The sequence below is a fragment of the Pyxicephalus adspersus genome, chromosome 6 (genome assembly GCF_032062135.1).
Source record: "Pyxicephalus adspersus chromosome 6, UCB_Pads_2.0, whole genome shotgun sequence".
Classification (NCBI taxonomy): domain Eukaryota; kingdom Metazoa; phylum Chordata; class Amphibia; order Anura; family Pyxicephalidae; genus Pyxicephalus; species Pyxicephalus adspersus.
The window spans coordinates 16,522,193-16,541,471 of NC_092863.1; the positions used below are offsets into that span (position 1 = coordinate 16,522,193).

The following is a 19,279-nucleotide window of genomic DNA, read 5'->3' on the forward strand; positions in this document are numbered from 1 at the left end:
TAAAATGTAAATAATTTTAAGTGTTTTGTTATGCATGAAAACAAGGTGATGGTGAGAAATTCCACCTTCTTGTAAGCATACTCATTCCTTCCATTAACTATTCATCCAGTTAGACCAGACAAGGTAAAATATTTCTTGCACACACAAAAATGACCTCATATTAGCTCACACTTCATATAAAATGCATACTTAGGCAGCAGCTAAATCATTTGAAGAACTGGTTGCTCTGTGTATTGTTCTTGTTTCTCCAATGAGCTGTGAAAGCATCATGGGTCAAAGCATTGTCCATTCTTCTAATGGGTTCTACAGTGCTAGTGGGCAATATTTGGGTTATCCCATATACAGAAGTCACACTTCTTTATCAGATGCAATAACCAACCCATATAGCTCCCACGGTGTACCTTACTACAGAATTCACCAAGTTCCTGGAGGACCTGAAGAATCAGATATCAAAGAGCGCAGGTATGTGATGGAAAATTCCTATGGATTTAGTAGAGATCAGACAATAAGTAAGCCTGAAAACCACACAGACTGGACCAATGACAAACTGCTCAACTTTGATGAAAAGAAAACAATGCAGTCTCTGAACAGTCGTCTGGCATCCTACTTGGAAAATGTGAAAAAACTGGAAGAGGAAAACGTGATTCTAGAGAAGAAAATCTGTGAATGGTATGAAAAAAATGATGGCAAGGTCCATCGTGACTTCAGTCCGTACCTCCAAATCATTACTGATCTTCAGCACCAGGTAAGACATAATTCACTAATGTCATTTAAAATGTGAAGGAAAATAATATTAAGAGCAGACATGTTTTACCAAAATTCCAAAAGAATAAGTCCTATCTGGTAAACCTTTATCACCAGGGCAGGAAAAACAAAGGGAAACGTGTTTCACAAAGCTTTGGATAATTTTAGATACAAATTAATCAGATGGCCTTTGTGGGGTTTTGGGCAACTTTAGTAAGTAGAGAATGTATTTACAGTCTATGTTTTTTTCCATTTCAGATAAAACTGGCATTTTATATTCAAATGCATCGATTGACCACTGGTCCAATAAAGCTAATATGCTAATATGGAGGTTGCCATTGCTGCTGACCTTCTGAAAGCTTCTAGCAATACCTTGCTTTAGTATTTGTCCAACTCAGATTCTAGTTTTAATGTTTCTCAAACTCCCTCATCCCCCCACCCAAAATAAAAAATATATTATATTATTAATAATCTTGTTAAACCTTTTAGTGTCGGGAAGGCTCATTTTGGTTTATTGTTCTCTTCCAGATACTGCTGGTTACAGAACATATTGCTAATCTTGTGAAACAGATCAGTGATGACCACATTGTTGCCGATGACTTTAGAAAGAAGTAAGTCATAAGACTGAAATATATTGCTCACATGTTTATTTATGAATAGCGGACATATTAGCCTCCAGTTCCTCTACTTTTTAATGGGATTTTAGACAACCTGGGACTCCCAAATCTTGGGGGTAAGCACCACCAACTGGTCCTTTCATAATCTGTATTTAATGGACAGTTCGCAGTAGATGCTAGTCTAGGGGACTGTATAGGAAAAATAAATTGATTACCTAATTTAAAAGCTGAACAATTTGACTGCTGCTTTGAAAATCTATAGACTCAACCTGAAATACTAAATAAAATAATTCACTATTATCACAAATAATCAAATTATGAGATTTAGAAGTAGCCTTTTTCACCTTTTAAAAAAGGTTAGCCGGTCACCGGGAACTCGTGCCAATAATTCATCAATCAGCAGTTCAGGGTACTTTAACATGGACAGCAAGTTGATACATAATAAACAAAAAAAAAAAAAACTGAAGAAAAGAAGAAGACGAAGAAATCTGGTGTAATTCATATATTGGACTGTTTACCACAACATTGTTTTAACTAAAATATTGAAATAAATCAAATGCTAACAATGGCAAGAAAATAATGGTAGTCTTTCCACACATTCTTAGTCAATAGAAATTCCTTTATTGGTGGTCAGATGGAGGATATCCCACTTACATTGGTGGTTAGTAAGTAAAAATCCAACTTACATTCATGGTCAGTTGGAAAAAAATTCAACCTAAAGATAGCAAAAAATCCGAGAAATGGTTACAAAATATCTTGGTCGCTCAAGGAACTCCTACCAATTTCCATTAGAACCCTAAATTTTAACTTTTATGGACCAATGACCAAAAAGATCTTCTTGTATGTTTTTTGTGTATTTAAAGGCAAGCAATGGACTTTCAGATAAGGACAGAGACTGAGAAAGATCTGCATGATCTGGCTGGTATACTTGAAACCAATAACATGGAAAAACAGAATCTCAGTGCACATATACAATACCTGGAGGAAGAGTTGCTACAATTAAAGAAACAGAGCGAGCAGGTTAGATACCACACTTAACTTACTGCAAAGGTTGGACAAGTACAATAATACAATTATAGCTGTTGTAATGATATTAATGTCAAACAATGATAAAAGCAAGCTTATGAGGATAGGTAATACATTGAAAATGTAAAAAGACAAGATTGTCTGTGTGGGCCTGATTTTTTAAAGATCTCCAAGACTGGAGAAGATAGGCTGTTATAGGATGTTGCTGTTATGTTTTTGCCAAATAATAGCAAATGAGCTTAAGAAAAGTATTTAAGGTATGCTGGATCATGACATGAGTGATTGTGACAGTTGTTTATTAAAATTGTCATATGTAAAAATAAAAGTCAAATATGAGATATAGATCTATTGAGCAGTAGGCCACATATTTTTACATTTATTTATGTTACAATTCTTTAATTCTATTGTAACTTTCTTTCTTCAGATATCGATAAATTCGTTTTTTTATCTGTTTATAGGAGATAATTTGTCTTCAGGGCCAGTTGGGAACCAGAGTCGATGTTGAGGTTGAGATGGCTCCTTCCATAGATCTAAAGAAAGCCTTATCTGATATTCGGAAGGAATATGAAAACCACATGGAGACAAATCTCAGTGATATTGAAAGCAGGTTCCATGGGATGGTAATCGTATTAGTTTAAATACATACATTTACAGCGACACTAGAATGAACAAATTCTTTACACAGTGCCCTTCACATTTAATGATCCACAGTGATCTCAAGGCACCATGCTGTTTTTTTGGCCAAGATGATCACAAACTATAAAATAATTTTGATTCTAAAATATTCCATATATTGCAGACTTTTGAAATGAAGAATATTTTGTTCGATGGTATGGAACAACTGCAGCAGTTCAGTAATGTGGCTATTGATCTAAAATTACAGACAAAAACTTTGGAGACTGAACTGAGCAAACAAATGTCTATGGTAAGTCCTATTTCCTATTGAATAATCACTTACAGCTCATAACTGATCGATTTAAAGCATTCTGGAAAAAAAATATATTGATACAAGTGTATATAAATAGAGAAAAAATGGGAATACATCTGAGCTTACTGAACTGCATCAAGACGTGATTCATTATTATTTTCAACATGCAAATTATGTAAATTAATAGAGCTCTGTATTTATTAACTTTTATATACTTAACCTATTTTTTAAATTCAAGGAAAATTGTTTTCTGGATATAATACGGGATTTGCTGCCTTTCTGCTCTTGCCTGTTACTAATGGAGAGGGTTGTACTAAAGCTCAAAACTTGATACAAATCCTTTTAGCTGTGTAGCTACCTATTTTCTTGGGATTTGGCTTTAAACATAGGAAATATTAGAAAAAGTGATAAAATTTTTTTTTTTGGTATTCTGCGTAATCCTCTGGACAAACACCTCCGTATGCAGTTGTGTAACTTCCTGTTAGTCCTTTTGCTTCCTACATCATCAACCACATTCAAATTTCAAGGAAAATTTTGAATCTGATTGATCATTGAGAGAAATTTCCTATTTTAAAGATTTTATTTCTGTGTGTGACACATCAAGGAAGGTGGAAATCCAGGACCACAGACAAATGGTATAGACGTCCGAACCAGCAATTAAACGTATTACGTAGGTTGCTTTCCATTAATGAATCTCAGTTTTATGTTTTTTTTTTTTTTATTTGACATATCTCTGTTGTACTCATTAATTTATATTCTGGTTTTGATGTGCTTTAGGTGTCACTTTATGATTCCTCTTTGATGGAGATCAATGAATATTACAGTTCCCAGCTCAATCACCTGCAAGATATGATAGTGATGACTGAAAACCAGGCAGAAGAAATACGTTCTAAGTTCAAACAAATAAGTAATGGGTATGAAATCTATGAAAATTTGAAGATCTGCCTTGAGAAGGAAATAGCCGCATACAAGAAGCTTCTTGAAGGACAGACAACGGAGTATGTATATTTGGTGTTACAACCAGAGCAGCAATGTAATAATTATTCCAGAGTTATTTATAACATCCTTTCCAATATTGACTTCATTCATAGCCCAAATAAATCAAAACCTCAAAGTTTAAGCATTTAAGTGTTTCTCAACCAGGGTTCCTCCAGAGACTGATAGGGGTTTCTTAAGCAATGAGCAATTTGTACCTCTCATGTCAGTTTAGGTGACCCCAATGATCTTGTTGGCTATCTGTAGGCTTTGCATTGTTCCCACTGGCCAGCAATGTAAGAAGCATTTTTTCCACTGATCACCACACTAATATACTCTGATCTATGGATACACCAATTATAGCAGGGATTCCCATAAGGCGCGAAAATTATTAAAGGGTTCCCCCATGTTAAAAAAAAGTAAAGAAACTTAGGTTTCAATATTTTCAATTACTGTGTCATTGCACTGCATATCTGTGATAATGATTCTCTTTAGTACATTCTACAATTTGTTAATTTCATGCGTTGTTCTTAGAAAAGTGTTATTTGTCTTTGGACCATTTGAGCTGACATAAATATTTGCTTTATTCTAGATATCCTTTCTGTGCAATCAAAGAAGAAAGTAACTGATTCTAATGTTAAGAAGTTCCTACCCCTGAACTTCACGTCTACAACTTGTTCTTCTGTTCCTCACTTGTCTTTCATATATGTAAAGAGTGGTTTAGAAAGTTATGTATATATATTATTGGAGAGACAGGTTTCATTCATGGAAACATGAACTAAATCTTTTTTTCCACAACCCAGCCTCTGGTCATTTCACTTCTAGGTATGGTGAGACTATATGACTACTTCACAAAAGTATCTCTTCATGGAAATACAATTACTCTACCATATGGCATAATATCTTGAACTCCTTTGATTGAGAAAACCCTAGGTAAAGAATGACCCAGAAATCTTCCTATGATGAAATGGACTATATCAATCTAAAAGAGTGAAAGATGTGCCGTTAATAAGTTCAGAAAGGAAGTTGGGAAATGCTGTGTGAAACACTTTAACTGTTAACCTTTATATCTCCTAATATCTCTGACCAAGGCAGGACAAGTTCTCCTGTTGACGAAGCTCACCTTGGTGCCCACCGACCATAGTGGGGACATGATTTATGTGTACAATATGTTCAATGTGTACTTAAAACTTTTATATGTGTATGTGTACATTAGCTTTTGGATTGTATGTATATATACTGTATATATAATTAGCTCCAAACTGTTTTATCCATATATTACTTTCCAGAAGTAGAGATTCCATTTGGTTAAAATACATGTAATATATTTTTCTTTATTGATTTGTAAAAGCACTAACCTATTCTAATACTGTAATTAATCTGAAGGACTAAATATCACCCATGTTAACTATATCACACATTCTCAATGCTTTTTATATTGTACTTTTAGACTATATGCACATTAATGTATACAGTGCATCCACTGCTGATCTTAGCTATGGTTTTGGTAGACTGTAATAATAGAAAGATCCATAAGGACAGACTGATGTTTAATAACCCAGAAAACCTCAAGCTAAACAGTATATATTGAGAAAAGCCTACTGGTAGAACGTAGGGTTTTCATATGGCCATAATAAAACGGTCCTAAAATTTTCATATAGGGAAGATGATTGTAAATCAACTCGGAACATTTTCTTAAGAACAAGTAACATGAACTGGTCAGTTTCTATCACTTCTCGTTACCTTCTATTTTTAAAGCTCATCAAAATGACTTTATCTATTCACAATGAGTGTAGGCATTCGTTTTTTAGACATAACTGGTATAAGTACTTTAACTTATCCATGGCCAAGAATAGACAAAGTCAAAGGCAATCAAAACATAAGATCCTAACTAAAACATAGGTCTAATACAAACAATGTCCCTTTAAAACTAACCGCACATAGAACAATTTATATCCAAGTTACAGTTATAAAAACTTTTGCACATAAATAACATACAGTGGAAATACCCCTGTACAAAAATAGAATAAATAAAGAAACTGTCATCATGGAGATTTAATATAAAAGGACATACACAGTGAGATGGATGTAGGTAAGTGAGATGATAATGTAAAACTGGTAGGATTGCAGTAGAGAAATTAGTCACACCACCATTTGTGATGTCCCATTAAGTCTGGTGCTTATATCTTTGGTATTTGAAATGTATGTGTAACATTTTTTTAATTTGGGTACAGTAGGTGATAGTTATTACTCGTATATTCGGATGTATCCTATTAGGCAAATAAAAAGAGTGAATTGACCTAATAGGGACAGAGGGAGCAATAAAAACTTGGCAAGCTTTTTAATTCTTTCCTACTTTATTCAAATTAAAAAGAAAGTTCTAGGTTCACATACAACTTAACTGGCCACTTACAACACTATTGGCAGCTGTGTGCGCAACAACATCCATATCCATATTTTGGTTATTGCAGAGCTCCTTAACTCTAACCCACTGCTGGAATAGTTTGGTCCTGTGAAATCCAAACTCTGCAGTACAACCAGGGGTGTAGTGGGGCAGGCACGGTGGGCCCACTCCTATTTTGCAAAGGATTCTTTGGTGGTCCGCAGTCCCAGGAGAAGGACCCCACTGGAGGCGCACCGACCAGAGCTGCAGACCATGTCTCCCGTATGGAATTTCAGGGCGGTAGGGGGGTTGTCTCTCTGAACACAGCCCGCCCACTCTGCCATCGCAGGCTCAGAGCTGCAATGGGAGAGTGGGTGGGTTCTGGTATCATGCCATCACTCTGGGGGAAGTTTCGTCCCCTTTGAGTGACACATAGGCAGGGGTGGGAACGTACCGTGCCCCCTTTTAATTTTTTAAGACTACACTTATGGGTACAACTACATAATATAAAATCCTGCCTGCCCCAACAATTTGGCACCTTCAGCGCAAGTAGAAACAAAGATGCAAGAAGTGATGGAAATTTCTTTATCCTATCACAGATGTTGTAAAGACAACATTGTGAACCATGCTTGAAATTTGAGCACACATTCAGCATAGTGATACCAAACTGGGACATTGAACTACTTGAAGGACCATTGAGACACTAAAATGTTAACTGACTGGCAAGAAAGCTTTGTATACTGTTATTTTTTCTATTCTGTATGTATGTATTATAATTCAATAAACTCTTCCTTCATAAACCAAAGTTTGATATATTTTTTTTATTTTTATGTTTTTTGATATTTAGTACAAACTTGATTCTACAAACCCAATGGCTACAAAAATTAATGCAGACAAAAAAAAATCATACATGAAACATTTAGCAAACACTAAAGCTTTAGGATCTGAGGACTATTCTGTGGAATTTTACTATGGTTTCAGCATGATATTTTGATATTAAATTATTATGTCATAGCATATGGCGACTATGAACTAGAATACCCTGTCCATGAAGCTTATATTTTATGATGGATATTTTATGCTCTTACCCTGGCATATAGGTCTGTATCTCTGTGTATATCACAAGACCGTGATGAGAAACCTACTGCCAAGTACTACACAGGACATATCTACAAAGCACATGATAGCAGGCCTGTAGCAACAAGATGGGCGGAGGGCCTCATGACTGGGGGAGTATAGAAGGCCGTACAGTGAGGGTTAAAAGTTCAGTAATGAGGGATGGCCTGGTAAGGCAGAGGAGAGAAGGACCGTGTGGCTGTGGAGGGTTAAAAGTTCAAGTGATGTGGTTATAAAGTTCAAAAATATAAAGTAAATGGGGACATGGAAATGTTTGGTTTGGGACAGTAAGGATAGCCTTGCATGACCCTTGGTTGTTGTGGAGGCTAAGCTGGAATATGGGGTCCGCTAACTGTCCCCGAGGCGGGGTATGAGCGCCTGGGGGGTCTGGCGGGGGAGTGGAGACAGCTGGATTACTACGGAGGATTGGTGACTTTCATGGACCTGCAGGAAGAATGGCTCCAATTTTATACTTAAAAATGTTATTAATATAAAGATTGTTATGTTAAAAAATATGTTGTTAATAAAGGGGGCTGCTGTGGCCAATTTTCTTCCAAAATGTTGTAATAGTCCTTTGTGGGGTAAGTGGTTGTTGTGGGGTTCGATTAATTGGTTACAGCAGGAAGGACTTCTTATGCTGTACCCTAGTCAAGTATTCCTGTAAATTCTGGTTTTAAGGAGGAAAATGTTTTGCTATCTCATGGTGGTATCCTAACATTACAAAAATTTAGGATCAAGTGATTAGATATATCACCAAGATCACAAACATTATAGTGTGTGTCTTACCAAATATTATATCAGCAACTCATCCACGCATACTACCTCGACGCAACTGTCTCTTAGCAGATCGATGCTCTATAAAACAGGAGTAATTATTCCCTAATGCCTCAACTGTAAGCAAACTGAAGCAAGATCTAACACATTTAAAATAATTTGGAACAAACAAACAAAACATAAAAGTTTTAGGACAAAACACTTTTTCAGAGATGGCTTACCTTTATTGGTTGAACCTTTAACAAACATGAGTTACGTACAATATTATCTACTTTTTTATATCACCTTCTATGCTCTGGAGAAGTATTACAGAGCAATACATAATTACACAAATATACTAGATTTTTTCAACTTTTTTACCCCTTAAAATAATTTATTAAACCTCAGGGGATCCCCACTAAAATCATTGGGGGTCAGTGGAAAAAAACTCCTGGTTTGGTGAGCAAAGGAAACAATGTAACCCTACAATGGTGACCAGAATATCTCCTTTTATTAGACCCCTAAAAACTTAAAGAGGAACTAAACCCAAAAGTGCAAAAAAAAAAAACACTTACCTTCAATCCTGCAGGGCAGTCTGATCCCTCGGGGGGTGTCCTGCATCTGGCCTCACGTTGTCCTGGCATCCGTCCCAGAGCCAGCGCTCTGGACACCGCCATCTTCTCTTCTTCTTCCTGTTCTTCATCCTACATCACCCAACTCAAGCGCGGGATCGAGTGACGTAGTATGAAAAAAGAAATTGGCTGATCTCACTGCGCATGCGTGAGATCGGCAAATGTTTCACTTTGTGCAGAAAGGCTTCTTCTGCCCATGCGCAGAAGGAGCGCCCAACAGCCTACCGGGATGCGTGACGTAGGTTTAAGGAACTTACCTTCCCAGCGAGCCTGTGGCGCCCCTGGGGATCACAACTGGCGAGGGAGACTCTGCTGCAGCAGGCAGCATGGCCAAGGCTGCTGCCCTGCTCGCAGCATGTCTCTCCCAGCAGGTGGAGGGATCCGTTCTAGTCGAACTACTGTTCGGCCAGGCGACATCCCCAGCATCCCCATGGATGTGAACAGAGAAAGTCTTGTTCTCAGCACTCCTGCGGATGTGCAAAATAGGGCACGCAGGGCGGGACATAGTTTGAATTCGCCACAGGGGATTCAGTTATCCTCCAATCAAATTGGGCACTCTGGCCATTTAAGGGGAACCTGTCCTGAACACAATTGCCCGCTATAAGCCTCTGTGTGTACAGTGTGCTTGGGTCCTGTTGTGTCGTTACCAATAGCAGCCCGGTCTGATACCTGATTCTGCCTGAACTCCGCCTTCCCTGACCTTGGATTGTTTGTGACTACTCTTGCCTGCTGCCTGCCCTGACCTCGGATTGTTCCTGACCTGCCCTGCCTTACACTGCTGTACCACTTACCGGACTGATCCTCTGTGAATAACCCTTGCCTTGTTTTATGACGACAATAAAGCTTGACAAAAGGATTCTTGGAGTTGGCTGTGGTTTGTGTGCCAAGGCGCATTACAGTAGGTATCCTCGGAGGCTTTGCTCTCTCATTCATTCTTGACTGCCTAGGCGATCGAGAATTAGGGGGTGGTGCTGCACCCTTTTTTTTAAAAAAAAGTGTGTTATACCTGGAAAAAAAAAACGTTTTACCTTACATAAAAGAGTTGTCTACCCTTCTATGTAAAGTGAAAATTCTGAGTTTAGGTACACTTTAATTGGAGTCACATATCTGGCTTTTCCAAGTGGTGCTGAAACCAGAACTTTGTAGGCATCATCAATGGAAGGTCCATCAGCCACAGTTCAAGGAACCCCTAGCAACTTCTGGAGGAACCCTGGCTAAGAATCACAAGGCTATACATATTATGCTCTAGAGACACTTGATATTTGTTAGTCACTATGGTGAGCTACAAACTGACTCATTTCTGTCAATGTTTTTAAATATTTAATTTCATACCAACGCTGCATTACCAAATCATTTGATGATTTATTTCAGGAAAACCTTTTGACCTGTAAAGCCTAGCTGTCTAACTTAGTGGTCATGGAATGCAATGTATCCTACTCACACTGTACACACCACAATCGAAACTCGACAGTAGATGTATGTGAAAATTGTAGGATGCTGACTTAATGGTTTAATGCTGGTTTAATGTTTTAATGATGAAATGATACTCGGGTTTTGAAATGAATCATCTCTGTTTTTATACAATATTTCTAAAAACAGTTTAATTTAGTAATATAAATTTTATTTCATTTACTTTTAAAGCAGATGAATACAATAAGCCTGATTTATTAAAGCTCTCCATGTCTGGAAAAGATAGACTATCATGGAAGAACATGGGTGATCCACCAAACCTGGAATGGGTTTCTTAAAACTGATTTGGTAATATTTGGTAATTGTTTTCAGTCTTGGACCAGATCCATTCTAGGTTTGTACATTTTGATAGAACAAATATACACACAAAAAAAGTTTGGGGTTAATATACACTTTAGCTAGTTAACCCACCAAATTATTATTAACATATGAGAGCTCGCTAGCATAGTGAAACATGTATAGCTATGTTACAAACTAAATGATCTAAAAACACTCACAATCAATTATTTTTGACTTATTGGTCACCATATGCCAATGTCTAAACCAAAAAAAAAATTGAAGTTGAATCATGAAGATAATCAAACACTTTATCTGCTACTATAATTATTAAATGGCCATATCAGCACCAAGTTAGATGTACTATATGCCAAATTTTAATTTACCAATTCTAATTTGCTAGACAATCTTGTATTGTAGGATACACATAAACATATTAATACATAATTTTCTAAAAGCCTGCAGTAAAAACAGGCACATATACATGGGATTTAAACTATGGCCACAAGTATGTGTTGGGAACAATTGCCAAGTACTCCCTGGCATGTTAGAAACATACATGGAATACATAGAGTTCAAAGAAAAACATAGTTGCCAAACTGATCATGAGCTATATTATAGGGTGGTGCATTCTCTTTTGGCTGTAGCATACCAACATATAGATATTTGGTACCAAATAGATGTGGTACCTTATACAATGTATTATCTAGGGCAGATAGTGGCCCTTTTAGGTTTCAGGATGGCAAAGCTGACTTCAGAAGACAGTTTCGGACTGTTTAAAAGAAGTACAATTGACAGGGTGTGTTAACTACATCCCTTTGATACTTAAAATATGCTTTAATTCTTCAATCAGATGACACACTAATCCCAATAAGGAGGCTTTGTTGGTGATGCTTTTTTTTGAGTCAGATGCTTGAGTAACATAAATGGAATATGAAGCACATAAAATGCCTATAAACTGTTCTAATGTCACTCACGTGCCCGTGTATATAAGGAGCTTGCAGAGGCGACAGAGGCAATCACTCTTCTGTCTCCTGTCTAATATCAACTTCCATTCTATCCTTACAGCCGTTTTTGACTGTCAAGAACCATGAGCCACAGCAACATCCACTCATCTTCCAGATCTCTCATCAACGTTTGCCATACTGGTGGTCAAAAAGCTTCTAGCCACATTTCTTCTCTTAATCATGGAGGCCTGCATACCGTCCATCACAAAAGTTCCTCAATTTCCCACCATGGTGGTCAGTACAGAAAACCTAGTATTCATGGAAAAACCACTAGGGTCTCCTTTTCCTCTCATTCTTCCTCTGGCCATGGACATGGATTAAGAAGTGGGCATGGTGGTCATGGAAGTAACTTATCAGTCTCTGGAGGACATCACTGGAAGAATGTTGGTCTTCTCAGCATCAACGAGAAAGAGACCATGCAACATCTTAATCAACGTCTGTCATCCTATTTGGAGAAGGTTCATTCTCTAGAACAAGAAAATGCCCAGCTGGAGAAAAAGATATCTGAATGGTATGCCAACAATGCCCCCAGTACATTGCCTGACTCCAGTCATTACTTGCGCACTATTCAAGACTTACAGAACCAGGTAAAATAATTACATATAGGTTAGGAAACAATGCAGAACATTGCATATCAAACACTGAAGTTTAATTGCTATGTATTTCTACTTTTTTTAGGTTTTTACCGCTAATGTGGACAATGCCCGAATTATTTTGCAAATAGACAATGCCCAGCTAGCTGCAGATGACTTAAAAAGCAAGTAAGTGACTATATTTATTTATTATATACAACTGTAAAGAATTATAAGTCCTGTTATATTTTTATTTAAGTTTTTTTGCTGTCTACTGGGGCCCCTATGTACTTTACTAATGTCACTAATAGAGGTACCCGAACAGTAAAATTCTGATTTGGATCAAATTTGATGCTAAAATTCCAAGACTGCTGGCATACTACAGCTGCTAGATTGACTGAGCCCTTTTATACCTGTCAACGACTGGTAATCCTTACAGAAGGGGTATTGTTTATGTTTACAGCAGTTTAGAATTCACTTTACTTTATAGAGATTTGCTCTTCTTGCTGCAAACAAAATGAAGGCAGATGAGCTTTGGAGAGGTTTGCCATCCTAGGTTTCTGAGATTTTGTTTGTTTTAACAATATAGAACCCAATTAAAGTACTTAATGATATTTACTGACATTTGTGTTCCCAATGGGTAGAATTTTCCTTATTTCCTAGGAGAAACTAAGAAAACATCTCACTTATTGGGACACAGTCCCATTTAAAAGTACATTTTTAGTAGAATAAGGAAGAGTTAGAAATTCTCATACTACTTTATTGCTAAACATATTATTACCTGATGTATTTTGACAATGAGCCCTGGGATTCATTCTGCATAATAAGTAGCAGATCACATATTTTTGCTCAAGTGATTTTCCATAACATATAGTTTTTACTATTCCATCATGTAGATATGAGATGGAATTCAGCTTGAGAAACAGTGTTGAAGCAGATGTTGGTGGCCTTCGAAAAGCCCTTGAAGATCTCAACATGCAAATGCAGGACTTAGAGATACAAGTTCGCTGCCTCCAGGAAGAACTTCTCCAATTAAAGAAAAACCACGAAGAGGTAAAAACAAAAGAAAATCTGTGTACCAAAAATAATGAAATGCTTTTGTCTGCATATTAAACAATACCTTATGTACCCTTTAGGAGGTGAACTCTTTGAGAGCACAGTTGGGTGCAAGAGTCAACGTGGAGGTAGAAGCCGCTCCATCTGTAGATCTAAACAAATCCCTGGCCGAGGTCAGAGAGCAATATGAGAATCTTATGGAGAGGAACCTCAGAGAGGTTGAGAGTATTTTCCTTGCAAGAGTAAGTCAAAATTTTCACTTTAACTGTATACTATTTTATCTTTTATAATATTTAGTTTAAGCCTAACAAAAATGATTTGTTATAAACAACAAGAATTTATATTTATTTTATTTTGGTTATAATACATTTAAAGCTCATGCAGGTTGCATAGTTCATGCAGGCTGACAAGGTACTTTTTCTCCCCATAAGCAACATAGAACACCAGGATTGAAATACATTCTCCAGCAAGCCATTTCCACTAGCTACATAACCATCTTTGCATAGTAAGGTTATTAAACTTTTTCCTACCCATTTCTATCCTCAGCATGCCATCATAGGTAACTGTCACAATTGATAACACTTCTCCATATTCATTTTAGGGATACTATTTTGCAGCAATGGGCTCCATTATTCACTGAATGCACCGAGCTTGAGAATAGGTTACAGGCATTGGATATGGAATCCAACAGCAAAGTTATTGGCACATGAATCGGATTGCACATTTTGTTCAGTGATCAAATGTTTTTTTCCTAGCCAGGCTGAGGGGTATTATATGCCTTAAAAGTCCCTTTTCTCTGTGCATTCCAAACAGGCTGAGGGATAGGCAGAATAATGGTCTTCAGCAGTAGGAGGGGGTGTAAATGGGGGGCACATTTTGGCCTTTTGGGTGCTAAGGACCTTCTGCCATCACTGCCTAGTATCTCGGATATCACAATCGCTCTTGTACACAGTGATACACAGATCATGTCCTTTAATCCACCTGTACAGAGGCATCAACAACCTATTCACAAGGTTTAACACATGGTAAATTGTATATATATATATATATATATATCATATTAAGTTGTAAGGTGCCTAAAGTTCTTTTTCCTTCTTGAAGAGTGCCGAGCTTAACCGTGAGGTGTCTTCTGGTGCTGAACAGCTGCAGACAGTTAGTAATGAGCTCACTGACTTGAAACGAACCATACAGACTCTAGAAATTGAGCTGCAGAGCCAACTGAGCATGGTAAGTTACAGTCTATTATTAGATTTTTTTCTGTTGAAGTGACCTATCTCCAAATTTTGAACCATTGACTATCTCACTCTAGAAATCGGCCCTGGAGTGCAGTTTGGCAGAGACAGAAGCAACATTTGGCTCTCAGCTATCCCAGCTACAGACTCTCATTGATAACGTAGAGAGTCAGCTTGGCCAGATCCGATCAGACCTGGAACGTCAGATCCATGAATACAAGATTCTTATGGACCAGAAGACCCTCTTGGAGATGGAGATTGCTACATACAAAAATCTGCTAGATGGCCATGACATTCAGTATGTAAAATCATCTCTTTAATATTGACTTAAAGCAAGCATATATACTATACTGTGTGCAATAAAATGAAAGAATTGTAATGTATATAGAAAATAAGTATGATTTAGGGATATAATTTAAAATATGATTTCAAATACACTGATAACTTCACTTCGTAATGCCCTAATAATGGATCTCATAACAGTTGCTATGCCATTTTTATACTGTTGGCTATGCTCAATGGTAATCCATTTTATTTTTTTGTATTACAGTGTTCCACTTCATCATGGCACAGATCATAATGAAAGTAAGTAAGATGTGTTTGAATACGTCCTGATACAAGTTATTGTTAGCAAAAACAGTGCAATACAATTTTACCACATTTGTATTGCATGCAACCTCATCAATCACATTATTGTAGAGCTCAACTGAAGTCAGCATACAAATGCCTGAGCCATGTACCAAATGTACCTTTACCTCACTCTGTACTTTTGTTTTAATTTACAGTTAAAATCTTTAAACTTGTCTTTTTATATGCATTAAGTTAGCCAGTTCCACTGTAAATGGTCAGTCCCTGCTCCTTTTTTGCCTTGAGTTGAAGGCTTGTCATTGTTCAGTTCAGGCAATGTATAGACTGTAAAGTTCGTTCAATAACATATCCCTGAGGAAGCCTAATCGTGGCGAAACGCGTTGGAGTTTATACGACAATATACGGTCGGAATCTGTATGACACTATACGGTCATTTTGTATACTGTATATATTTAGAAGCACCTTGTATAGTATGAAAAACCTAAGTCCTGTGGCTTAACAATAGGACCTAGGTAAAATACATATACCTGTTGATTGTAATTATGTATTGATCAAATATGTACAAATACATAATTATTATTTTGCATCAAACAGTGAGCCTCAAACCTCTTTCTTTCCGTTCTCTTCGCTGATATACATAACAGTTCAGCAGAGATGACATTTTAACATCATAGCTGCCTGTAGTTGGTGGATCCTACAGAACCCTTCCTTTATTAGTTGGAACTAGCTGACACCATAAAAGTAATACTGCAATATACAGACAGTAGGATTTAGATTTAATTATGAAATAGTATCTAATTACTTCTTATATGTAACTTATCTTTTTTTCATCAGAATCACACCACAGCAAATGTTAAAGATAACCAAGAAATGCCAACCTGCATCCCAGTGAACCTTGTATCCAACAAAATCTTCTGAACTCAGCTGGACAAATTACATTTTTCTGCTAAATCTCCTCTATTCTTGTGAATCTGTTTTTTTTCTTTAGTCTTGTAGTGTAAAGCAAGTTAATAAATGGTGAGGCCATTGAAATTTGATTATTCAGTAATTAGTGGATTATGGGGGTTTGATGACCCAACAGTACGTCAAAGCCTTTAGGGAGAAGTCACAAATTCTGCTCACTATGGCCATGAAAAAAAGTATTGCATAAAGTAAAATTGCAATTTCCTTGCTTATTAATATCATAAACCTTGACTGCTGTTAATAAATAAATTGGCTTTGAACTATTAGCCTTCAAAAAGTCATTCCTAGCCCCAAGACTTTGACATTCCACTAATTGGGTTTGTGTAAGTTTCTGTGTGTGTGTCATTATGTGGTATCTGTAAAGTACATAATAGTTATGGAATCGGAATGTCAAGTTTAGACTTTGTGACAGATTCATTTATTTCTTTACCCATCTGGTTAGTGATCTTTATTATGCTTAATAAATTGTTTTTCAAGCAAACTGTTGTCTTTATGATTTTTTTCATGCAACAGATGTGTATATTTGCTTTGTATTGCAATCAGCTGACTTCATAGTCTCTCTGGGTCATTAAAGAAAATATAAGCCATTAAAGACCTCATAGCTAATTTTTAAACATGATATAAAAAGATGTCTCTTCTAGCCCTAAATAGATCTTGTCACCATCTTGATGAACTACAGGTTTCTCTAAACATTTATTATTGATTTGCAATGTGGCTTTGAATTTGCTAGAAAATGGGATTATTCCTTCCCTACTTGCACGTCATTACTCTCTCCTTTTATAGGAGTTTCTAATCACTTTGTTGACATAGTTCATTCACTTTTCTCCTAAATATTTATTTAAGGGGAATGCCAAGGGAGAAGAAAATAATCTACCTAGACACTTGTGTGACAGCTCCAAGCCTGTCCCAAATAACAACACAACTTTATGGTCCAAATGGCCAAGTATCTGTTTATTACACATACTGTTGAAAATCAAATAACATAATTAACATATTCTTAATAACTTACACTAAAAACATATTGACATAACGTATAATAACAACCTTATAAAAATACCCTGGTCAGGTTGCAGGTCCTTGAAGGCATAATTTCTCCACCATACCTTCCGATCTGCTCTACACTGATACTTTATGTTCCCAGCCGCACATATCACTGCCACTAGAATAATATCAGCTACCTGTAGTCTACCCCATCACCACAAAATCAAGTCTACTCAATGTTACATTTTCTACATAGGAGATCAGTAATCACACCACTTCATAACATTACCAATCTTTTTCTGCCCTCGATGACTCCAAACTGCCCCACCAACAAAAAACCCAAATTCAAAGGATTGAGAGTGGGAAACTTTTACCTGCCCTTAAAACACTGCCACCCCACTTCCTATTGCATCTCTCTATATATTTTTTACTTCTTGACTAATATGAATCTAATTTAAAAAACAAATATACCTCCTGTAAATGGTAGTTTCCAAGGAATCAAGGATACACATCAGTAGCTGAGAACCAGTAAATATAACAAATAAAGAGAATATTTGAAATATGACAATTTTGCTTGCTGTCTATAACAGACCTGGTTGAACTGTTTGATTGGGGAGCCAAGTGGAAAATGGCATTTAATAAACTTTTAACTGAGAAAATGAGTGGTAGCAAGGTGGAAGGTTTGGTTCAGTGCACAGCCTGCAATATGAATGCACAAATTGAGCAACAGCTTCTAGGTGAATAGCGCTGTGATAAATGTGAGCAAGTCGCCCTTCAGGATACCCACATTAAAGGTCTAGAGGCACATTGCAACACTGAAATCACTGGATCACTTTGAAAGAAGTCTTCTGCTCACTGAGCAGGCAGTTAATGGCTTAGATGGAGAGTGGAGAGGGTAACCAAGATGAACATGTCGGGAGTTGGGTTACTGAAGTTAGAGGGAGTGGTAGAGTCACACATAAAAGGAAGGCCAGCCCTGTGTTTGAGCACCCTAACAAATTTGCAAAGATATATTGCAAACCCAGTGGTGGCAACCCTAGATGTTACTATTACCCCTAACAGCCGGGAGAGCAGCACATTGAGTAGGGGCGGGGAAGGCAATGTAGGAGGGTGTAAACAATTGGCTGACATAGGGGATTCTATGACCAGGAAGACTGATAGAACAGTTTGTCGCTTAAGTTCCTTCAACCGAATGGTTTGCTGTCTCCCTGGTGCCATGGTTCGGCATGTGGTGGACCGAGTGGGCAAATTACTGGAAAGGACTGGGAATGATCCAGCAGTCTTGGTCCATGTTGCAACCAATGACATAGGATAAATGAAAGGTGGAGGATCCTTAAAAATCAGTTTAAAGAACTAGGTTTCAAGTTGAAGGAAAGGACCTCCAAGGCTATGTTCTCTGGAATATTGCCTGTGCCATGCGCAACACAGGAAAGGCAAGGGGGAACTTGCAGCTAAACGCATGGCTTAAGTTCTGGTGTGGAAGGGAAGGGTTTGGGTTCATAGAGCACTGGGCTGACTTTTTATTGGGGTATAACCTGAATGCCAGAGATGGTTTGCACCTAAATGAAAGGGGGTCTGCTGTGCTGGGGAAAGATTTAGGGGAATGGTGGAGGGATATTTAAACTAGGACAGAGGGGGTGGGAACGGTCAAAAAGGTTGCAGGAAAGGTAAATAGGGGTCAGACACTAGTGGAGGGTGGATTGGGGATAGTTGGGGAAAGGATTATGGATAATAGTAAGAAGCTTCCCATGTTACAAACAATCGTTTGTGCAGTACTAGTTGTACTGAAAAACAAAATGATTTGGCAAACAATGATGGTAAAAGCAGCAATGGTTTAAAGAGCCTGTTCACCAATGCTAGAAGTCTAGCAAACAAGATAGGGGAGTTGGAAGACTTAATGAGTGAGGAGAATTATGATTTGGTTGAGTTGGTATTGCTGAATCCTGGCTTTGTTCTTTGC

The 19,279-nt window shown here is 37.3% G+C and overlaps 2 protein-coding genes across 2 annotated transcripts; both read left to right on the forward strand.

The window, feature by feature from the left end:
- Positions 1-268: 268 nt before the first annotated feature.
- Positions 269-12,087, forward strand: LOC140332410 (keratin, type I cytoskeletal 19-like). Its single transcript, XM_072413678.1, has 7 exons — positions 269-745; positions 1,273-1,355; positions 2,225-2,381; positions 2,846-3,007; positions 3,187-3,312; positions 4,093-4,317; positions 11,989-12,087. Exons 1-7 carry the CDS (start codon positions 269-271, stop codon positions 12,085-12,087), a joined length of 1,329 nt encoding a protein of 442 aa, XP_072269779.1.
- A 145-nt stretch (positions 12,088-12,232) lies between these two features.
- Positions 12,233-16,267, forward strand: LOC140332411 (keratin, type I cytoskeletal 42-like). Its single transcript, XM_072413680.1, has 7 exons — positions 12,233-12,514; positions 12,606-12,688; positions 13,396-13,552; positions 13,636-13,797; positions 14,657-14,782; positions 14,865-15,085; positions 16,210-16,267. The coding sequence occupies exons 1-7, from the start codon at positions 12,344-12,346 to the stop codon at positions 16,265-16,267; spliced, it is 978 nt and encodes a 325-aa protein (XP_072269781.1). The 5' UTR covers positions 12,233-12,343.
- The last annotated feature ends 3,012 nt before the right edge of the window (positions 16,268-19,279 follow it).